At 43.8% G+C, this 23,345-nt stretch overlaps 1 protein-coding gene across 1 annotated transcript in view; it reads left to right on the top strand.

Moving 5' to 3' along the window:
* Positions 1 to 537: 537 nt before the first annotated feature.
* LOC129819633 (syndecan-2-A-like) overlaps positions 538 to 23,345 on the top strand; it is a 33,732-nt gene continuing 10,924 nt past the window's right edge. Inside the window, exon 1 of the mRNA XM_055876047.1 lies at positions 538 to 979. Within this exon, the coding sequence (XP_055732022.1) occupies positions 920 to 979 (60 nt within the window). The 5' untranslated portion in view covers positions 538 to 919. The remainder of the gene's footprint in view (positions 980 to 23,345) is intronic.

The following is a 23,345-nucleotide window of genomic DNA, read 5'->3' as shown; positions in this document are numbered from 1 at the left end:
AGGGCAAAAAAACAAATTGTGTGCACCCAGGTGGGGGCCCCAGGACCGAGTTTTAGAAGACCTGCTCTATTGGACTATAGAGGCCCTCAGGAAAAACAGTTGGTATTACAATTTCAAGCTGTCACAGTCATTTCAGTAAAGTAATACTTTGTTACAGGGAAATAATATCTGATGATATGTCTGCAGTGATTTAATGGTTATTTATGCCTCTCCATTGGACAGAAGATGCAGATATTTGTAACCCACAAATTAAGATGACAAATGTTATCGTTGACTAATGGTAACGGGACTTTTCTGGAACATTTATGTAGGCTATTAAAAGGTATATCATGTCAATAAAGTTTATTGCTTAAAATAATTGTAGATGCAAGCAACAGGACACTTGATTTGATGGCAATTCATTTGATGGCAGTCCGTTGATACTGTATGATTTGCAGATAGGCAAAGCTCTTGGCTTGAACAATGCTCCCATATGGTCGGAGTTACTGTCAATCATTGCACGAGCTCTCTCTCATATGACCTGTATTTTCTTCCCGACTCTCTCTGCATACAGCAATGCGGTTGAGTTTGTGTTACGTGTGACATGGCCGAATCCTAGCGCGTTATAGCGGAACATCTAACTTGCGTTTCTACTGTACTCAAGTGAATACAGGGTATTATTAAGTCCGGATTCAACTGTGAAACATCCAAGTCAAGTGTGCTACGCAGCAATTTGACTCGAACTACATTTTTTTTTGTACGGAAAAGTGCGTGGAGGAATAACAAAACGCAACACGTATCCGGTGGGATTCCCATTCTAGAGTAGAGAAACGCGAGGGTGCAAGGGGAGAGGGGGATAGTCACAAACAGAAGAGGAAAGGGAGAGAAGGAGAAAGATTTTGTATGTTTTGCCGTATCTACACATTTTATTGAAGGAATAATGAGGAACATTTGGATAATTTTGACCCTCGGCATAACAGCCTTTCTCTCGGGGGAAAGGGTAAGTTTTAAAAGCGAACAATGTCGAGTTGCTTGAGGGGGTAGCTGGGAAAGCGAACAACTTCGAGTCTTTGACCACTCCACACTTTCTTGATTGTTGCATTGTAAGGTTAGAGAACTCGGCGCAATTGTAAATGTAGCCTATTCTTGTCCTGAATTTGACACGTTGTAGTCTATCATATTATAACTTAAGAGCAATGTCAATTCAGTTTCGGCCAGAGTTATTTTTTGAACTCTAGTCAATATTATTTTTAATTGTTTTTCTTGGTCTGGGAACAGTACTTGCACGTCAAGTTTGTCGATGTTGACAATGTTTCAACGTTCAGAGTTTGCTTTGAACAGATACACATTCTTTTTAGAGTTTTAGTTTAATGTCAGTATTTTAACATCTCAAACTATAATTTCGATGTACGTGGCAGGTTGATGGTCAAAAATAGAGGAACCCTTTCTGGATGGAAATGTCAACGAGCATAGTTGTACAAATCACTGCGTATAAGCTATCTGTTATCAGTTGGTCTTTGGGGGTAATAAAACCCAGCCTGGTTCCATTTATGAGGCTTTGTCGTTAACCTATGAATTGGCCATGAATAAAATCGTATTGTGAAATGCAAATAAACACTATTGCTGCATGTAGCCGATCTAAACTGCCTAGCCTATTCATAGCCATGGGAAGTAGGGGTGCGGATGGTTCTGCAGCACCCCCTGAAAATAATATATATACAGTACCAGTCAAAAGTTTGGATACACCTAATCATTGCAGTGTTTTTCTTAATTTTACTATTTTCTACATTGTAGAATAATATTGAAGACATCAATACTATGAAATAACACATATGGAATCATGTAGTAACCATATGGAATCATGTAGTAACCAAAAATGTGTTAAACAAATCAAAATACATTTCATATTTGAGATTCTTCAAATTCACCCTTTGCCTTGACAACAGCTTTGCACACTCTTGGCATTCTCTAAACCAGCTTCATGAGGTAGTCAATTAATAGGTGTTAAAAGTTAATTTGTGGAATTTATTTCCTTCTTAATGTGTTTGAGCCAATCAGTTGTGTTGTGACAAGGTAGGGGTGGTATGCAGAAGCCCTATTTGGTAAAAGACCAAGTCCATATTATGGCAAGAACAGTTCAAATAAGCAAAGAGAAACAACAGTCCATCATTACTTTAAGACATGGTCAGTCAACACAGAAAATTTCTTCAACTGCAGTCGCAAAAACCATCAAGCACTATGATGAAACTGGCTCTCATGAGGACCGCCACTGGAAAGGAAGACCCAGAGTTACCTCTGCTGCAGAGGATAAGTTCATTAGAGTAACCAGCCTCAGAAATCGCAGCCCAAATAAATGCTTCACAGAGTTCAAGTAACAGACACATTTCAACATCAACTGTTCAGAGCAGACTGTGTGAATAAAGCCTTCATGGTCAAATTGCTGCAAAGAAACCACTACTAAAGGATACCAATAATAAGAAGAGACTTGCTTGGGCCAAAAAACACAAGCAATGGACATTAGACTGGTGGAAATCGGAGATATTTTGAGATTATAATATAATACAAATATAATTTGAGATATTTGGTTCCAAGCGCCGTGTCTTTGTGAGACGCAGAATAGGTGAATGGATGATCTCCGCATGTGTGGTTCTCACCGTGAAGCATGGAGGAGGAGGTGTGAAGGGGGGGGGGGGGTGCTTTGCTGGTGACACTGGCAGTGATTTATTTAGAATTCAAGGCACACAAGCATGGCTACCACAGCATTCTGCAGCGATACACCATCACATCTAGATTGGGCTTAGTGGGATTATCATTTGTTTTTCAACAGGACCATGACCCAACACACCTCCAGGCTTTGTAAGGGCTATTTGACCAATAAGGAGAGTGATGGCGTGCCGCATCAGATGACTTGGCCTCCACAATCACCCAATCTCAACCCAATTGAAATGGTTTGGGATGAGTTGGACCGTAGAGTGAAGGAAAAGCAGCCAACAAGTGCTCAGCATATGTGGGAACTCCTTCAAGACTGTTGGAAAAACATTCCAGGTGAAGCTGGTTGAGAGTGCCAAGAGTGTGCAAAGCTGTCATCAAGGCAAAGGGTGGCTACTTTAAAGAATTTAAAATATGTTTAGATTTTCCCCCCCCCCTCTTTTGGGGTTACTACATGATTCCACATGTTATTTCATAGTTTGGAGTTCTTCACTATTTTTCTGCAATTTAGAAAACAGTGAAAGTAAAGAAGAACCTTTGAATGAGTAGGTGTTTCCAAACTTTTGACTGGTACTTTATATATATATTTTTTTATTTTTTTTTGGGGGGGGGGGTAATTTTTTCATGAAAGTAATGGAAAAGTAGAGCACCATTTCTGTCACTTTTAGAAAGCAGAGGGCAGAGAGAGTGACATTTGCTTTGCCTGTCAGCTATCTAGGCATTGCACCGATTGCTTTGAATTTGGTTTTGGCATTTGAACATGGCCTTGTAAGCCTTGTTGTAATCTTATAGCCAGGGGTTGATTTAATTGGGAATTGGGAGGTGGGGAGCCCTCCTTTTTGGTGACCATTCGAAACCAAAATCTGTTTTATTTCTATTACAATACGGGCTGTGGTAGCTGTAGGCCTAATTGTTTTTTATTTATTCTCCCAGTAGGCTAGTGCAATGTTGGTTTAATGTAGGCCTATTGGTATGAAAAGTAACAACTGAACAATATGCTTTTTAGAGCATTTCCCCAGAATATATGTCATGTGTTTGGCATCAAAGACAATAACAATTGTAGGCTATAACACATTTGCATTGTCATACATTGACAGAATGATAATTTAGATAACCTTAATGATTACCTAGTTGGGCTAACTTTTTAACTTCTTGCTGTAGGCCAACATCATCATCCTCTGCCTGCATCCCAACCTGCATCCCTACCTGTAGCCTACCTGCATCCCTACCTGTAGCCTACCTGCATCCCTACCTGTAGCCTACCTGCATCCCTACCTGTAGTCTACCTGCATCCCTACCTGTAGCCTACCTGCATCCATACCTGTAGCCTACCTGTAGCCTACCTACCTGTACACTACCTGCATCCCTACCTGTAGTCTACCTGCATCCCTACCTGTAGCCTACCTGCATCCCTACCTGTAGCCTACCTGCATCCCTACCTGTAGCCTACCTGCATCCCTACCTGCACCCCTACCTGTAGCCTACCTGCATCCCTATCTGTAGCCTACCTGTTTCTGTTATAATGCATTTCTACCTCTCACTATATCAGTCTTGCTTGTCCATCTTCCTGAATTAAAACATTTGATATTCTAACAGATCAATCTTGCTGGCAAATCATAAAATCTGACAAAGTTATTTAGATATAGTGTGGATGTGGGGCTGTTTTTTTTGTATATAATGAGCACCCAGATGCTGTGTAGGCAACACAAATATCAGACAGAGACAAGCTGGCCCGGTGAAACATTTCCAATGGCCGCCTCCACGTTGGCTTCTAGGTTTGCTACAAAATGTTTCAATATTCTCAGTGCAGCCTCATTCATTGATGCAACGCTTCAATATTTGCAGAATGTTTCCCTTACCTGGTGAATAATGCAGACGGGCATATACAAAAATGAGCTGGGTGCACACATAAGGAACAATTTTGGTGGGTAGCGCACGAAACAATGACACTGTCACAGTACACTGTATACACCGTACCACCAGGGTGACTTCATATACCCTATAGCAGGGGGTCGGCATCCTTTTTCATAGGAGTGGCAAGTTACAATTGATCCTACAATTTCTAAAGATCTACGTGCCAGTTATGATTTTCATATAAGCATTGTAGGCTACTCAACTGTGCCCAGAAAATGTCTAATTGCCCACAAACTGAATAGCCGAATTCTAGCTGCCTACTAGCAACACTCCACGGAGCTTACTACGCCTGCCTGTACCGAGGCGCTTTCGATTCAGCGTCGCTGAATCACGGGTGCCTCCTTAAAGTGTAGATTCCTTGGTCGACTTTCTTTGTCTGTATGCGTCCTTGTCAATTGAACGCCGAAGTAATTCTTTCGATGTATGCCTTCTATTTCAACGCATGTGGATTTCAATGCATTCCCAGTCAGCTGTTTTATGCTCTGGTTACCTTCACATTGATGTGGGTATTTGAAGTGGGCCTTGATAGTGTGTGTTATGCATCTATGTCATGTTGCACGCGGTATGTATGCACTGTTCCATACGTAGGCTAAATTAGTAAATGTAGCCTATGTATGATGAGGTTGAGTCGTATATTGTAGACGACATTCCACAGACCTTTAAACCTAATATAAACCTAATATTGTGGTGATAATGACCGGCATTTTGTTTTGTTTTTGCTGTTCTCCAAATAGGATTTTAGTGTTTTAAAATTGTGTAGAAGTACAGTAAATGAGCTTCAACTGGTGGGTGTATTTTGACACCCCCCACTTTGCCATACAATAGGCTAAGCTGAACTGCCCACCCCCAAAACTACTGACCTGTGGCTATGGACCTGTTCATAAACTAAACCAGGAAAGTAACCTAGCTATAGTCCTATCCCTATGCTACGTTATGTTGCGCTGCTCAGTTTACTACTTGGTTATCAGAGTCAGACATAACTCCAGGCGACCCAACAAGATACTGTGATGTTTACATTCACTTCAGTGAGGGCTAAATAAGTTGTTTTGACACATTTCCATTACAGGATTTACCCCCAGTGTTCCCTAAAAGGCTCAGACGTTTCTGTTTCCATGGACACGGGCCTCACCCGAGTCACTGTGCCATGGCTCTGGTGGACCTGCTCTCACTCGGGGCCAAAGCCAGGCCACTGGTACTTTTCAGCTAATTGTGAACTTTAACACTTCAGAAGGCAACTGTTTTGATTATGCAGAGGTTGATTCTGCTTTTCACAGGTCCTCACTGTCACCATTAGCTATGAAAAGAATTTCCCTAGTATAAAGGTGTATACATTTACATTTACATTTAAGTCATTTAGCAGACGCTCTTATCCAGAGCGACTTACAAATACATGTGTAACGCTGGTGTTAGTCGAAAAGCAGCATTATTGTCCAACCTATTAGAAATATGTATAGTATGCTTTAAATGATAAAGTCCAAACTTACTATTATGTGATTATGTTGTTTCTATATCATCATGTTTAGTCATTCAATTGGGGCACACTGTTTATCCCATACATTGGCTAAAATGCCGGCATGGATACCAGTGAGCATTTGTGTCTTTCAAGTAGTTGGTGCTGTAACTGAACTCTTATTCACCGTGCCCGCTGTTTTCTCTGTGGCTTACAGACTTGTCACTTGACTCCGCTCCTCTATGAATGGTTGTCCAATTAGCTGATTCAGTCATCAGTGTTTTAACGAGTCATAGTTTTGCGTGAGGTCACTCCCAGACTGCACGTTTTTTTAATAGATGAGCCTTAACCTGAAGCCCTTATGTCTGCTTGACTCAAGGTGTCACTCCCTTGGATATGATTGGGGAGAAGTCTCACTCCATTGGATATGATTGGGGAGAAGTCTCGCTCCATTGGATATGATTGGGGAGAAGTCTCACTCCATTGGATATGATTGGGGAGAAGTCTCACTCTATTGGATATGATTGGGGAGAAGTCTCACTCCATTGGATATGATTGGGGAGAAGTCTCACTCCATTGGATATGATTGGGGAGAAGTCTCACTCTATTGGATATGATTGGGGAGAAGTCTCACTCTACTGGATATGATTGGGGAGAAGTCTTGCTCTATTGGATATGATTGGGGAGAAGTCTCGCTCCATTGGATAGGATTGGGGAGAAGTCTCGCTCCATTGGATATGATTGGGGAGAAGTCTCGCTCCATTGGATATGATTGGGGAGAAGTCTCGCTCTATTGGATATGATCGGGGAGAAGTCTCACTCTATTGGATATGATCGGGGAGAAGTCTCACTCCATTGGATATGATTGGGGAGAAGCTCAAAGCTGACAAAAAACACACGTGGCTATGTTACTGTGCATTTTTGTTGTTTCAAAGAATGTTGTGATCAGGCAATTGTGAAGAGAGCCTCTCAAACAGTCATTTTCTTTGACCCTTTGGGTTGCATGTAGCCTACCCAGTTATGATCCATGGTTGTGTGGGCATGACAACTACAGGCCCAACTGCTCACACTGTAATGGAGACAGAGAGCTGGTTTCAAGCGCAAGGCGCAGCAGGTGTTTGTCGCAGAGGACCACAGGAGGAGACATGTAGCTGGATCCAGGGGCAGGCTGAAGGTCATACACAGGGGTCCAAAATGGCAACAGTACAGGCAGGGAACAGGCAAGTAACGTAGTCCGGGAGATCAGGCAATAGGTAGATAACAGGCAGGGAATAGGCAAAAGGCGTCGTTAGTTTTTGCCTGCCTCACTATCATAAACGGGAGGAGTAAATTACGGGGGAAAAACAGAGCTCCGAAAGACGTGTGTCACAAAACAAACAATAACTCACAGTGATGGGGCGCAAAGAACTGATCTAAATAGTGTGTGATAATGACATACAGGTGTGTGAACAGGTGATTAGAATTCAGGTGATTGGGATCTGGAAAGTGAGCTGCGTTCAGGGGATCTAGGTGTTTGAGAGTGAGCTGGAAAGTGAGCTGCGTACAGGGGATCTAGGTGTTTGAGGGTGTGAGTTGGAAGCAGACGGTACACACACATTAATTTCTACAGAACCATGTATGGTTGACTATCATAATCCCCCTCCTTCTCCCTCCCCTATAAATCTATTGCTTCTCTCTATCTGTATTTCCCTTGCAGTGAGGGGGCGTAGATATCCGCCTCAATGAAACTCGTCACGTGGCATTGATTCTCAATGTTGGCATGGCAATCAAGTGGTTTGGCTGATAACCACCAGAAAAATCTATGTGTTAATTTGAAGGTTGCCGTTTATTGTCATGAATCTTGCCCTGGAGGTAGAATTGAGCGATTTCCGCTAGATGGGCCATCTGGAAAGTTGGCCATAAGTGACCGACCGGCTTGCTACACAGTCTTATGTAGTAAAATTTGAAATGGTATTTTAGATAAAACTAGAGACTCAGAGCTAGAAAATTGTATATCATACCTTACAGTTGAGGAACATTAGGTAAGTAATTTTGCTTTGAAAGTTGATTAACTTGTAACCCCACTTTTGAGAAAATGGCCCTTGAATGTTTTTGGTGCACCTACTGGAGAGCTCTTTGTCTACACCCATTCAGCATCCTTCACACCCTCTTAAGCCTTTGCCTCACCCATATCTTTAAGGATTCACATGTGAGGCCATGTACTACACATAATGAGTACAGTAGTGTACTAAACAACCAAAGATTTCAAGACTAAAGGCTCGTTTATAGTACGTCTATTGACATGTCTCTAGACAGTTGTCAGTGTGAACATTCAATATTTTTACATTTTGTTTTTTTTAAATTATTTTTTACCCCTTTTTCGCCCCAATTTCGTGATATCCAATTGGTAGTTACAGTCTTGTCCCGTCGCTGTAACCAAAGCACGACTCTGCCAAGCTGCACTGCTACTTGATACACTGTTCGCTTAACCCGGGAAGCCAGCCGCACCAATGTGTCGGAGGAAACACCGTCCAACTGGCGACCGTTATGAGTGTGACGAAATTAAAGCAATTTTAGAACATGGACACTGTCTCGTTGGCTTAACGTTATAACCTAATTTAACTTTGCTGCAGTTCATGTTGTTCTTCACATTACCGTCTTTGGTAAACACATATTATATCCAATAAAATCTATGTTTATTTGTCACATGCACAGGATACAGAAGGTGTAAAAGGTACAGTGAAATGGTTACTTGCATAGTGGCTAGCTAGCTAAACAATTAACCAAAATCCCAACTCATAATGCATGAATCTGCAGGTAGCTAAATCTAACCAACTAGGTTCAAGCTATAACTAGCAATGCAAATGGCTCTGATATACGAATAATATTACTACACAGATTATACACATAACGTTAGCTAACGAGCCAGCCAGCTACTTTTTAGTTACACTGAAATGTATGATCCAACAATCGATTGCATGCTATTATCTCATGTTGATGTTTTGAAAGCTATTTAGACTCAGGGCTTTATTCAATCCATATCGCGGATGTTCAGCATTGCAGCGTGATTGAAATTTAATGGCAATGTTCCCGCATTAGCGGTAAACGCTGCATGTGTCGGCTCAATCTGAAATGACCTTTTACATTTCTATCTTGCGATCTGTAACGCTTCAGCGATACAGATTACGTAGAGCCGTTACTCTCATCCAATGCACTAGATGCACGTCAGTGTCTGAAGCAGGACCTCAAAGGAATAACTCCGAAATGGCCTTTGCCATGGAATCTTGGGACACTCAAGGACAATGAGTGGGGAACCACTGAAATTTGTCTTTGTGCAATTTTAGAACCAGGCTCTTTTAAGGTGAGTAGAGGAGGGCTTTATCATCCTTCTTTTTAAAAAAGTAAGCTATTTAAGAAGAGCATCATCTCTAATTTAAGGCATGATAAATAAATAAAGTGTGTGTTTGCAGTGGACAAAATATTCACTTTCCTTAGCCTCCCATCGCATCCTATCTGGAACATTCCAGTCTTTATCTGGGAGCAAGCATTTTAGGTACATACAGCCACATAGAAACCAAGGCTGAGTTTGTGGACTGTGTTTTTATAAACCTACCACACATCAAATCAACATTTATTGGTCCCGTACACAGTTTAGCTGATGTTAGAGCGGGTGCAGCTAAATGCTTATGTTACTAGCTCCTAACAATGCAGTAAAATGTCAACAAGTACACAAATAATAATATTTATATATTTTTTTACAAGAAATTTTGAAATGTCGGAATTAATGTTATTCACCTAAATAGCACTAACAGTAACACTAATGCAATCTTTACATATATACACCACATCAATTTACACAATATATACTACGAATGATATGTACATCAGTAGATACAGTATTTTCGAAGAATCCAGGAAAAAAATCAATATGTGGTGTGTATAAGCAGTGTAACTAAAATGCAATATACTGTAGTAATAATAGAATGAACTATGTTGAGAATACAGTATTTAAATACACACTACAAAACCCCATGGCAAAATGGATAGAATTGCAGGAATTTAGCTTCCAGACCAGAGCCTGGAATATAAATAAATATGTATGTGAATGGTGTGTATGGACTGTATGTGAATAGGAAAGGTGTGTACAGCAGTGGTTATATGAGATGAGCCATGACTAGAATACACTATATACATGTGAAGTGGGTAAAAAAGTATGTCAACATTATTAAAGTGACCAGTGGGAATAGTCATGTCTTGCTGTGTGCAGAATCTACTTCAAGCCCCTTCCGGGGGTGTATTCATTTGCTCCCTATCTGACAAAAATGATGTAATCTCTAATGGATTCCACAGGCCGAGGCTCCTTGGGCCTCTGAAGGAAGGCGTCCATCCCTTGTGCTCATGTTTCGTCATCAGCCACGCAGCCCCGATTTGTAGACGCAACCCCGAAGCTAAGATTCTGCTTGTCGTTACCGCTGTGTCTTGAGTTGCCCTGAGAACAGTTGCATGACTATTCCCTTTAAGACAGCTGAAAAGAATGAAGGCAAAAGTTTATTTGTATTTTTATAAAGAACAGAGCGATGCAGCAACGCACTCTGCTTTGTGGACGCCCGAGAAGCGAGTGTTTGTGTCGGCGTCGCGAACATCTGCACGACGTATGTGTGTTTGTTTTGAAAGGAACAGCTTCTCCCCCTCACGCCTCTCGACTGGTTGTAAGGGATTCTTTCATGAGGCTGAGGTTGTGTGTGTTTCCAAAAGACAGTCCAGCCTTCTAGGAATGGGAAAAACACATTGGGGAGAGGCAGCACATGGGCAGTGGTTTAACTTTGGCCCCTTCTACCATGCATGTGGCAGGTGCAGCAAGGAGCCGCAATTTGACAAACTAGTGACCCCTCATCTTTCTTAACGTGGATGTCAAGTTTTTGTTGAAAACAGTAACTCATAGCAGCTTTTGTCTATAAAGCAGTCTCTCTCCGCGCTCTCTTGATTAGCAGAACAAATGGAAAGTTCCTTCAGTGGATTGCGGTGGAGGTTCTGTGGTTGTGACGAAGAGAAGAGGGGAAAACCCTGTGTTTTCTTTGCTTATTTCATTTGCTACCCTGCATGCAGCCTGGTTACACTTTTTCAAGGAAGTGAAGAGTGTGAATTTGGTTTCCCTTCTGGCGAACAAATCTCCCTCTGTCTGGTGCTTTACCGCGGGGGAAAGTGTGAGTCCATCTGACTTGGCGGGGGGGGGGGGGGGGTGATGGCAGACCCATGTGCCGAGCAGGATGGCACTGGATTGGGCTAGTTAGGACAGTAATGAGAGTTAAGTGTTTGGCTTGAACACATCATCACAGATCTGCCTGATAATATCCCCAAGAAATCTGGGTTGCCAAGAGTGATAACGGCTGTATTGTGTCAAAAAGCAATTTGTTGCTTTCCCTCATTGAAATGAAAAATGTATGATCCAACAATCGATTGCGTACTATTATCTCATGTTGTTTTGAAAGCTATTTAGACTCAGGGCTTTATTCAATCCATATCGCGGATGTTCAGCATTGCAGCGTGATAGAAATTAATTAAAATTGAGGTCAGGTGCATCCTGTTTCCATTGATCATCCTTGAGATGTTTGTACAACTTAACTGGATTCCACCTGTGGTAAATTCAATTGATTGGACATTTGAAAAGGCACACACCTGTCTATATAAGGTCCTACAGTTGACAGTGCATGTCAGACAAAATCCAAGCCATGAGATCGAAGGAATTGTCTGTAGAGCTCCGAGACAGGATTGTGTCAAGGCACTAATCTGGGGAAGGGTACCTAAGCATTTCTGCAGCCTTGAAGGTCCTCAAGAACACAGTGGCCTCCATCAATCTTGAATGGAAGAAGTTTGGAACCACCAAGACTTTTCCTAGAGCTGGCCGTCTGGCCAGACTGAGCAATCGGGGGAGAAGGGCCTTGGTCAGGGAGGTGACCAAGAACCCAATGGTCACTCTGACAGAGCTCATCTGTGGAGATGGGAGAACCTTCCAAGACAACCATCTCTGCAGGACTCCACCAATCAGGCCTTTATGGTAGTGGCCAGACGGAAGCCACCCCTCAGTAAAAGGCACATGACAGCACACTTGGAGTTTGCCAAAAGGCACCTAAAGGACTCAGACCATGAGAATCAAGATTCTCTGGTCTGTTGAAACCAAGATTGAAATCTTTAGGCTGAATGCCAAGCGTCACGTCTGGAAGAAACCTGGCACCATCCCTATGGTGAAGCATTTGTGGTGGCAGCATCATGCTGTGGGAATGTTTTTCAGTGGCAGGGACTGGAAGACTAGTCAGGATCGAGGCAAAGATAAACGGAGCAAAGTACAGAGAGATGCTTGATGAAAACCTGCTCCAGAGCGCTCAGTACCTCAGACTGGGGTAACGACCCTGAGGACGTAGCCAAGACAACGCAATAGTGGCCTCGGGACCAGTCTCTGAATGTCCTTGAGTGGCTCGGCCAGAGCCCGGATTTGAACCCGATCGAACATCTCTGGAGAGACATGAAAAAAGCTGTGCAGCAACGCTCCCCATCCAACCTGGCAGAGCTTGAGAGGATCTGCAGAGAAGAACTCCCCAAATACAGATGTGCCAAGCTTGTAGCGTCATACCCAAGAAGACTCAAGGCTTTAATCGCTGCCAAAGGTGCTTCAACAATGTACTGAGTAAAGGGTCTGAATATTTATGGAAATGTGATATCTCAGTTTATTTTTCATAAATGTGCAAACATTACTAAAACATTTTTTTGCTTCGTCATTATGGGGATTAAGTTTTTTTTTTTTTTTTCCATCCATTTTTGAATAAGGCTATAAAGTAACAAAATATGGGAAAAGTCAAGGGGTCCGAATACTTTCCAAATGCACTCTATGTGATTGTTTAAAATTGTGTTTTTACTGTTGCCACATTTAAAGGAAGGACATCTCCTTGGTTTTTCAGGTTCAGTCAAGAGGAATACATCTGGGTGCACATTCTTTAATCTGGGCCTCCTTTCACACTCAAATCATATTTTAGGTGCCGTGGAATTACTCTCAAGTGACTTCAGTCAAAACTGAAACGTTGGAACAACACTCTCCAACTCCTTGCTCAGACTTGGGCACACGCACGCCACACCAAAAGTGACAGAAATCTTGTTGGCTCCCAGTTTCATAGTTTGCGGTCGAGCTTGTTGGTCTGCCGTTGTATATCTGCTGCCTGCTGAATCAAACGTTGCTTGGAGGCCTCTCCTTATCCCTTTTGGCTCTGTTCTGCTGTATAGACAAGGATCTGAGTGGGAATGTGCTCCATCTGTGGGGTGTTATCCAAAGAATGGGGGATATATGAAGGCATGACGTCAGGTTTCACTTTTTCCATCTCACTCCCAAGATTGCTCTGGAAAAGGACACGGTGCATTTAACACATCTGTGCTCACTCATATTTACGAGCCCGTTTTATCAGTTCTAAAAAGCTCCTAATTGAAACCTGTACTGTGCTCCGCCAAGCAGAAGAATGTACTTTAATGTCTGGTGTTTCCATTATTTTCCATGGCTTGATTCTATGCAACACTGAATCAGCTGCCGGGTGTAAATCGTGCACTCTAATCAGGGTGTGTTAGGGACCACAAATTATACCTTATAACCTCGTAATGTTTTCATGAGAAATCTCCCAGATTCCAAAGGCGTTTGAGGAACTTCCGTAATGAAATGGATAGAAAGTTGTTAGGGTCTTTCAAAATAACACCTCTCATTCGAATGCTGTGGTCATGTGCAAACCTTTCTCTTTTATTCAATGGTACTGCATTTAAAGTCCCTGATGGCGCACTCATGAATATTCAGCAGAGTAGTGGTTGTCATAGGAACAGTTTTATAAAAACAGGAAGTACTTTAGTTCTCTGTCTAGTTACACCGCACCGTAGGGAAATGCTTTTCAAACCAATAATTGCTCTCTAAGGCACAGCTATTTTTTTTTTTACTATTTTGCTCTCCTTCTTGCGTGTAGGAAAATTGCCTCCAATTCAGATTCGGTTCAGTTGTACAAAGACATTTTCACCTTTGGTGTTTTGTAATATAGCTACATTATTATCCTTAATCATAGGCGTTTTTAGAATAGAGCTTCCTGCGTCTTCTAATTTGTATCCAGAAGACAACCATGATGTCATGATTGAAAGACTCTTTCAAAAAATATTCTGTAGTTTGGTTCTCCACACTGTCCAAAGCCCTAAACCCTGGCCACATCATCAAAGAAAGACAGACAATGCGGCATCCAAGCAAAAGGCAAACCAACAGTAATCAATGGCATGGGATCAACATAGTACAGGTCAGATGTAAAGCCCGGCTAGACGAGACAGAAAGAGATTCGGTGGGTCTTTAATTACCGCAGGTCAAAATTGACCTCAACCAAGTCTTTGACGTGCTCAGACGCATTAATGCACCGGGTCCTGCGAGCCCGTTAATCTTTACTAATGCATTCTGTTAACACCCATCTATGTGCTAAACACCAACTGTAAACCTGGCGCAGCCAGATAGCCATGTCCAGTGTCCCGTAGCGCTCCCATTACAGAGAGAAAGAACGAGGGCACTCTTATTCAACAGGGGAGGAGGCTTTAGGGAACCGTGTCAGATGGAATCCATTTTGATTTGAAATGCAAATGCCACTGACACGCTCATTTCTCGCTGTCCTTTTGAGGCGACTGCACAGTACTAATGGGAGGAACATTTTCAATGAAAGCCTCCAAACAACCAAGAGTCGAATGGGTGGCGTTCCACAGTCGGATGAATTTTGGCCCCCCATGACGTCATGTGAAAGGGCATTTCCAAATCTGTCACCTTTTGATAGTGTGTATATCATATCTCTGATATAATCGGCTCCCCGTTTTTTTTTTTTCCATCCCTGATTTCGGAGAGACTGGGACAAGGTCATTGCTATTTGAATCTGGGCATTTTCATGCTATGCCTAAACTTGTTAGCCTGACGTAATGGAGGAGGGAGGCTTGATGACTTTGATGATGATCATTTGTTTAATCAAGTGATTCAGTGGCTGGCTGGAATGAGGGCCGACTGCCCTGACTCCAGACCCAGGATGTCCTGCAGAGACAGTGAAGCCTCATGGCTGTCTCCAATAATTCCTCCTCAGTGCCAAGGCTTGGTAAAATACCAGACCTGACCTACCATACCCGCCGGTGCCTGGACTTAGATATTAGGGACAAAGTTTCCAGAACCTCTTCAAAATGTTCCACGGGTTCATGGCATCTTCTGAAGCGTTGTGTTCCCCTTTTTGCGTGGCTTCACATCGCTATGTTTGACTTATCGACCACATAAGGCATCTTGACAGGTTTTGTTGGGGTCTAGGCTACAAATGCTTTGAAGACATCTGCACTTGTGTGGGGTATAGTAGCATCTCCCCTTTTAGTGAGGTGTCTACCACCACAATCTCTGCTCTCCAGCTTTAAGGCGCTGGAGAGGCGCTTTAAGGCGCTGTTCCTGCTTAGAGGTCCGGCCTTCAAAGTGTTCCCGGGCACCAGCTACTGAGACCTATTCAAAGGCTCAAAAGTTGTGCCTTGAAGTTTCCGGTAACCAATGAAAACACTGGCTAGGTGCTTGGTGTGTCTCTGGGACCAATCAGAATGCTTCTTCGACTTGATCCTAAGCATCTTCTGCCCATCCATATGGAGACAGTAAGACAGATGGCGGAGCACAGGGTGGCCTTGTGTCGTTTCAGGAACTCAGGGAAGGCTAGATGGCAGATTTCATAACTGCAGGAATTACAGCAGAGGGATAGAATTGGGCTGCGTAGCGAGAGTAAGATTTGGCAGATACGTTAAAGCTGTTTTTAGCTGCACCGTTGACAATCGCTGGTTCCTGACGGAGGACAAAACGGTACATTTAGGAGGTTCTGGCCGTGTGTGTGCGCGTGCATGTGTGCGTGCCTCTCGGTCGAAAGTGTGTTTTCTGTGTTGATAAAGTTGGCTTCTCCAAGGGTCCAGAGGGGGTAAGATGCTCCTTCTGCCACACAATCATTAATGATGGAGAAAGCAGCCAAGACGTGGTACTGGTAAAGGACCTATTTCTGTATCCACAGAATGGAATATGAATTGCCTCCTCTTTCTCAAATATGAGCTCAGGGCTAGAGCGCTGCTTTGAACAGTCAGACAAAAGCTCCATAGAAACCAAGCAAACCCGCTTTTTGTAAAATCCCTGATATTTATATTGAGGGTAGCTTATATGCCTATGGGTTTTGTGACTTCATAACTTTATTGCGCGGAATACAAAAAAACAGAGACCTGGAAAATCCTGGTCTGTTACAGCTGTTTTACAAAAGTTGTCTACATAATGTGCTGGAGATGATATTGTCCAGAACCGCGTGAGTTGTTTACCCTTGCTTTGTGAGCTAACTGTGGCTACATTGTTTTTCTGTTGATTAGCTAGGAATGCAATCCCAGCAGCTGGCATACATAAAACATGGAGGGGAGAATTATTTTCCTTTTGTTGTGGAGCGGTTTGTTTCAACAAACATGGAAACCAAATCGGATGGAGCAGCGGTAGTCTGTCAAGCGTTACACACACACACTCAAATGGCTTCCTCTCTGTAGAATAGTGTTTGATCCCTTCCTGTGTACGAGGCCTGAATCGCTCCCTGAACGCCGGCTATAGCAGCTAATCTTCAGCATATGCCACTTCCTAAACTGATAATCCACCCAGTAATTGTGTGACTGTGTGAAAGGTTAGTATGTACTGTAGGTGTGTCCCCCCCCGCACCTTCTCGTTACCAAAACAGGAAGAGGCTACATATTTAAAGCTGTGGCATCATTCAGAGCCGCTTTGTTCTATGAGAATCTGAGGTTACGGTCAATGTTTCAATATGTCTTCGTGATGCACTGTTGAATAGTCTGTGACTGTGCAAACCTATAAGGTAGCTCGCCCAGCTCCCAGGGCCTTGTCTCATTAATTGGCTATTAGATGACTCTTGGCCTCCCACTCTTCGTATGTTGCCACTTGGCTTGAGCATGCCTTTAGGGCTGTTATTGTTTCCATCTTACCTGCGTAGTGCGGTCAGTGTATGTAGCTTGCGGTGAGGGCTAAGTGCCCCAGTGTGAAACTTTAGACCTGTCTCTGAATCAGTGTATGAACGCAGTGATGGGGCATGGCCCCCCCCCCCCCCCCCCCCAAAAAAAATGGCTAACCCCCCTGGTCCTGGATCACAGTCCCTGCAGGTTGTGCTGAGACCCGGGTTGGTGCTCCAGTCATATTTTTAATTTTGTGCTAGCGTTGGTTTTGTGTTCTGCTGGATTAGCTTGGGATAATGGGATCAGGGATCACCGCCTGCTTCTCTCTTCCTCCCCCTGCCGGTACTGACTGTGTGTCGCTCTCTTCATCAACCTCTCAACATTCATTTTCCTCTTCATAGTTAGCATCATAGTGATGCCCTCAGGTACACTAACAGATAAACAGGTCCACACTGCTCTCAGAGGAACTAGTCATCACCGCTATGGCAACTCTATCTCCACTACCTCTCTCCCTCGTCGTTCTTTCTTTCATCTTGGCCAATCTTTAACTCTCACGGCCCACTCTCTCCCTACTGTCGCCCCCCCCCCCACCAGAGTGTAGTGCTCTCCTGACTCCCGTGAACACAAATCCTCTTAAGGGGAGGGTTGGATGGGAATTCAATTGCTGCACTGTTAAGATTGAAGCAGATCAGCCACTGAAACGGTGAAATCACCCCCCATACACATGGCCCATACCTACCCAGATTAGGGCCCATTTGCAGCAGTGGGCAGTGAGAGATGGACTGAGCTTTGGAGGAATTTGGCAGGTCATAATTTTTTCTGCACGAATAGATAAGTGGGTGGGGAAAAGGCCATATGTATAAATGAGCTTGAGTGTGGGTGAAAGAGCATGAACTTTTTCGCATCCCACCGGTCCGTTCTTAAGTTTTCTTGCTGTAAATGAAAGGAATAAGATTGGAAATGACAGCAAACTCTAAATACTATGACCTAACACACTTGGAAAAGAATCTTGTCACGCCGACTCAACTTGCCTGTCCATGCCTGTAAATAAATAAAACAAATCCTCCAAAGTCACATTGCGCCTTGGCTACGAAGAGACACCGAAAGCCACCCTCCCAACGAGCCACTTTTCTGCTTTATGTTGTGAGAAAGACAACATGACATTGTGATCAGGTCACCTTTGACCCCCCCCCCCCCCCCCCCACCACTCCTAGGAGCTCTTTCATGTCACAGCCCTTCCTGGCTGCATGGGGTTAATGAGCTGGCTCTGAAATACTCATGAGTTTCCTGTTAAGAAAAGGGTTAAAAGCCTGGATGGAAGCCGGACAAAGGCACACACAGCAACTTTTTTCAACACTCTGGCCGAGGCTTAGAATCTGGATTAAATTAAACTTTGAACCAGAAGCTAATTTATCCATCACGCCCCCCCCCCTCCCTGGATGCCATAGCTCTTTTAGGGGCCCGGGGAACCAAACACAAAGGCTTTGAGCGATGCCGATTGAAGCCGTGCCTTTATCCTGACACACCGAAGGGGATAGCAGACTGTTTGAAGTGTGAATGAGAAGTGCCTTGTGACACGATGGCAACAGTGGCGTGGATCAGAGGTACTGCTAGTTAGCATAGTGGTTTAGTATAGCTGGCTTAGGCTGAAGCACATGGGGCGAGGTGACTGGTGACTTCTCTGGTCGCCTTTGTGTCTGAAATTCTTTCCAAGCATGCCATTGTGGAAAAGGCTCAGAACGGGGATACAATACAAATAGGTCAGCCTTGAGAAGGTATTAGATTCATCTCCACTTTTAAATGTTTTGTATACCTTTTGGAGTGGGAGAGGCAATGGAAATAAATGTAAAAATATGTATTATGCTACTGTGTGGGCAGTATGGGGGGGGGAGGCATCAAAATACATATTGTACAATGAATTTCTCACGCACATGCCCATGCTTTGTTTACAATGTGCAGTCAGCAGTGCAGAACATGGGTCCGGGTGATACCATATGGTCCTCTTGAGTGCTTATATAGGCTGTAGCAGAGAGATGACCCCCCCCCCCCCTATTTACTCATCCAGGGGGTAGCTAGCTAGCAGCACCTGTGTTTGTAGAGGAATGGTGGATATGGCAGACAGGCTGTGACCTGAAAGGGTACATTCATCTCCTGCTGTTGAGCCCTGCAGAGCGCCTGAAACACCCCGACTAATAGAGGGGTCAGGGAGGGGTCGGGGGGGCTGGGACATGCGAGGGAGCATGTTTCCCTGTGTCTGTGTGCATGTGCGGACACATGCCGCTTCATTTGTTTGTGCCTCTCTGCGTGCTTGGAGGTTTGTGTGCCAAGGCAGTGTGCTGTCAAGGTCTGCCGGGTAGCTCCCCCCGTGAACCGGGTGTTTGTTGCCGTTTTACGTAACTTGTTTTCATTGCGAAAACCTTGAATCGAGTCCTTGGAATATGAAACTGAATACTGTAAGGAGGATTTGGTTCACTTGTCAAAGTCAAATTGTACATTGCTCTTCTTCTTCAAACAATGCAGTAATCGGGGACGCGTCTTTGGTGAAACGTATCCATCCCCATCCGTTCCCTCCCTCTGGCTCGTGTTAAGACATAAGGAAAAAGCGATGGCCTGTTTTCTCTCTCCAAGAAGAGGACTTGGCAGATCCTCTCAGCATTCCTCCTCCGATAGCTTTTCATCAGGCAGGAATGCCTTTCAGTCACTGACAGCTCCCGGCGGAACGGTACGAATCTGGACCATGTGCTTGTAAGCCAGCCCTGTGTTCAGGAAGAACCCAATCGTACCCGAGTGTTGCATATCAAACCAAAGAGATGAGCGCTTTGAACAGAACCCAAGGCCTGTTTCCTGCAATATCCACCCTGCATACTCTCCCTAATGTGCACAGGCCCCATCGAGAATAGTCAAGCATACCTGTCAACCTGGGAGAAAAAAGTATTCATTTCCTTTTTCTAGAAAAAGCAGGCCTCTCTTCCACCTGTAGGATAAAAATCTAAGTAGGACATTATTCATGTGCTGCATGTGAAGTCAGAAAGGAGGTGGAATCTACGTCTTTGAGGCCATAAGGACATTTCAACATTTTCCTCCACACGGCCACCAGGGATTTTACTACAGGAATGGAAATCCGGTCTGTGTTATATTAAGATCAATGAGTCACGGTAGAGTTACTCGGACTTGGAGAATGAGCTCTTGGGAAAGTGTTAATTTTCTTCAGCGTGATTGTGTGGAGCCGACCGCGGGGCAGGCCTGCTCATTTTCCCCATGACTGAAATGGCCTCATCTTGCTTTAATGTGCCTCTAGCCAAAAGTACTTCAGTAGAGGTTACCGTGTGAGACAGTTTTGGTCCGGCTATTAATTAAAGGTGAAACTGATGACGCCGTTGGAATTGTGTGTGCGTGTGTGTGTGTGTTGGCTGCAGTAATTGCTCTTACCTGAGGCTTTCAAATGCCCCCTCGTCTCCTTTCTCTTTTGTGCTCTCTCCTTTTTTTAACGCTCTCTCACTTTGCCCCTCCCCTCATCAACCTCTCTTTAGGTGATATGAGCCATGATGAATAAGGCCAATGATTAACTGGCTGGAGGGGTAATTCAGCGCCTATAACCTGAATAGATGACATTTTGTTAATCGCTCTTCCGCTATCATCCTCATAGTAATTTTGCTGGAGACGTTTGAGGACCAGCAGTCATTGCCTTAATTGCCTTAAAGGGCTTTGCATGAATATGTGGCCTTGGAAAGGATGTTGCTGAAAATGCGTTATTTTCCGGCGAACCGGAAGGCGGGAGGAAGATCTGTTCCAAACCTTTCGTGAAACGTTTCTTTGTGATGAAGTGCGCGTTGCCGAGTTAGTCGGGGATGTGTGAAATGAACGCCAAGCGGGTACAAAGGCAGGGCGAAAGAACAGAGCGTCTCCAACGACATTCAGACAAGTCAGAACCGGTCAAAATGGTGAATTTGGGAACACGGCGTGGTACTTTCCCACTTGAGACGATGTCAATTAGGGGGTCAGTGGTTTGCTGAGGGTTGAAACTTCTCTAAGCCCCTTTCCCCTCTCTCCCCACTCGTGTTAAAATAAGCAACATCCTCCTCTCACAGATCTGCCCTCTGAAGAGACCTAACGTTCATGTTTCCACGGGCGCCATTTTGACTGGCCCAGGGTTATTTGTGTGGATAGTGGACTTGATAAATGGTAGTCAAGTAAGAACGTTGCTCCTGGATGTGGGAATTCTAGATTACTGATGTTACTGAACTCAATTTGTTTTTTTGTTACAGCTAGGAGGTTTTAGAGTTATAGAACGTTAGACCTGTTTTTATACAGGCCTGAGCACTTAAAACCACCCTGTGCTCGTTTCTGTTCAGCCTCGCCTCTGTTACAGCTTCCTATTTCCACTGCGACTTGAGGGACGAAACCTGCCACGCCGCGGAAAATCTTTCAGTTTCCCTCCTCCCAAAAATGACTCGCAGGTGAAGCCCATTTCCCAGCATATTGGGTTTCCGAGCTGACAAAGAATCTAGGGTTTCCTGTGCGTATCAAAAGATGTTTAACGGGGCTGAGGAATTTCCCAATTCCCAACCCGGGGGGGGGGGGGGGGGCAGGCAGTATTCCAAATGGTAGACTTGGGATTCCAGAGAGGGCTGTGTGCAGAAAGAACTCTGTCATTTTCTGCAGGCTTAGATGCGATAGAGCTGAGGTATTCACAAAAAAAACGTACATGTTGAGACCACGTGAGTCACATTTGCTTCTTATTGTTTCACTCAAGGTTTACATTTAACTTTACATGAGGTTCATCAGGGGCCTCAGCGAATGAGTCAAGCAGACAGGCTTTAATTGGAATGCGAGTAAAATATTTAGTGGTCTGAGATGAAGTTAATTAGCCTGTAATGTGTTGCGGCGGGTGTGAGCGTTCACACACGTTGACACACCGATACCACAGCGAAATTGGCACATATGTCGCATGTTATGTTATATTGCAACATTGCAAAATGATTGTGTCTCGTGAATTGTGTTATGGCTTGTTATGATTTATGGTCTCATTCAGGTTTACATTCAGACCATTAGAATACACATTTCTTGCCTTACTCTATCTTGCTGAACTGCGTAAATAGGATTGTACAGGCAGGTAGGTTTACTCTATTGTCCCACGGCCAGACTATCAGTGAGCGTCTGTTTTCGTTGGAAACCATGAAATTGACTTTCTTCCTCAGGATGTTGTCTCTTATTGGGCGTCTGTAGGAAAAACATTGGATTTTTTTGTCACAGGCGCAAAATAAAATAAAATATTTTTTATTTTGCACAGTCTGTACTATCAGGTTCTTTATGATTCTTGCCTCATGTTATATTTATGCAGTCTGAGGTAGATGAATGGTCAGTGTATGTGAGGACGGAGTTAGTCAAGCTCTCTGTTCTCGTCTGTGAGACATGTTTGTGAAAACTCTTGAGCCTGGTCTTATTTTGGTCAAACTTTAACAAACGTTTCCCCAGCCAGCGTATGCAGCTTGTGTTTGTTCACATATGGATGTAGTTTAAGGTAGTTTGAGCTGCTTGACTGGACTTTGACATGTTTGTTTGGAGAACTAAAGCAAAGCTTATCAGAACTTCAGAACTTCAGAACTTGACGGCCTTTTTGGGGGTATAGAATGTCCTAGCATTGTGTAGAACTAAAGAAACCGATCTGTCAAACGGTTCTGAAAGTACGGAGCATATTTACCCAGCAGTATGTGGTGAGCTGATCCAGTTCCATAGAGCAGCAAGGTCTGCTGGTTTTAATTCTAGCACAGTCCCGGACAGTTTACTCAATCTTTATGGGGACATAAAGATCAACTAATGCACCCGTAAATGACTGCTCTCCGCCATTCATTTGATGATGGAGTCCAACTGCACCCCGAAATGAAAAAGGTAACACATCCACCTATAAACTCTCCACGTCAACCCAAGTGTGGCACTGCTTCGAAACAGGAAGGAGCCACGGCATCTGGATTACTTCCTGAACTCTCCACAGGAGCTCTTCGGCTGGGTTCATTCCGGTGTTCGTCATTCAGTTTAGTACGAGTGGTGACGGTTTCGGGAATCTCAGATCAACCGCCGATCAATTGTTCAAAAGCTAGTCGTCGACATACTGTCAACACTCGCCTGTGTAGCTCTTCTTAACTGTGTCTCTTGTATTCCAATTAGGATTATAAAGGCTTTACAGGCTTAAATAACACAAATCGATCATTCAAAAGAAAGCCCTATTGTGGATGCATTATTTATGCTGTTATGCTTGATGAAAAGGGAACATGTGGCAAAGTGAGCTGCTAGCGACAGAGCCAGATGAACAGATTCTGTT

The sequence above is a fragment of the Salvelinus fontinalis genome, chromosome 22, assembly GCF_029448725.1.
Source record: "Salvelinus fontinalis isolate EN_2023a chromosome 22, ASM2944872v1, whole genome shotgun sequence".
Taxonomy (NCBI): Eukaryota; Metazoa; Chordata; class Actinopteri; order Salmoniformes; family Salmonidae; genus Salvelinus; species Salvelinus fontinalis.
This window is presented reverse-complemented; position numbering and strand designations above follow the sequence as displayed.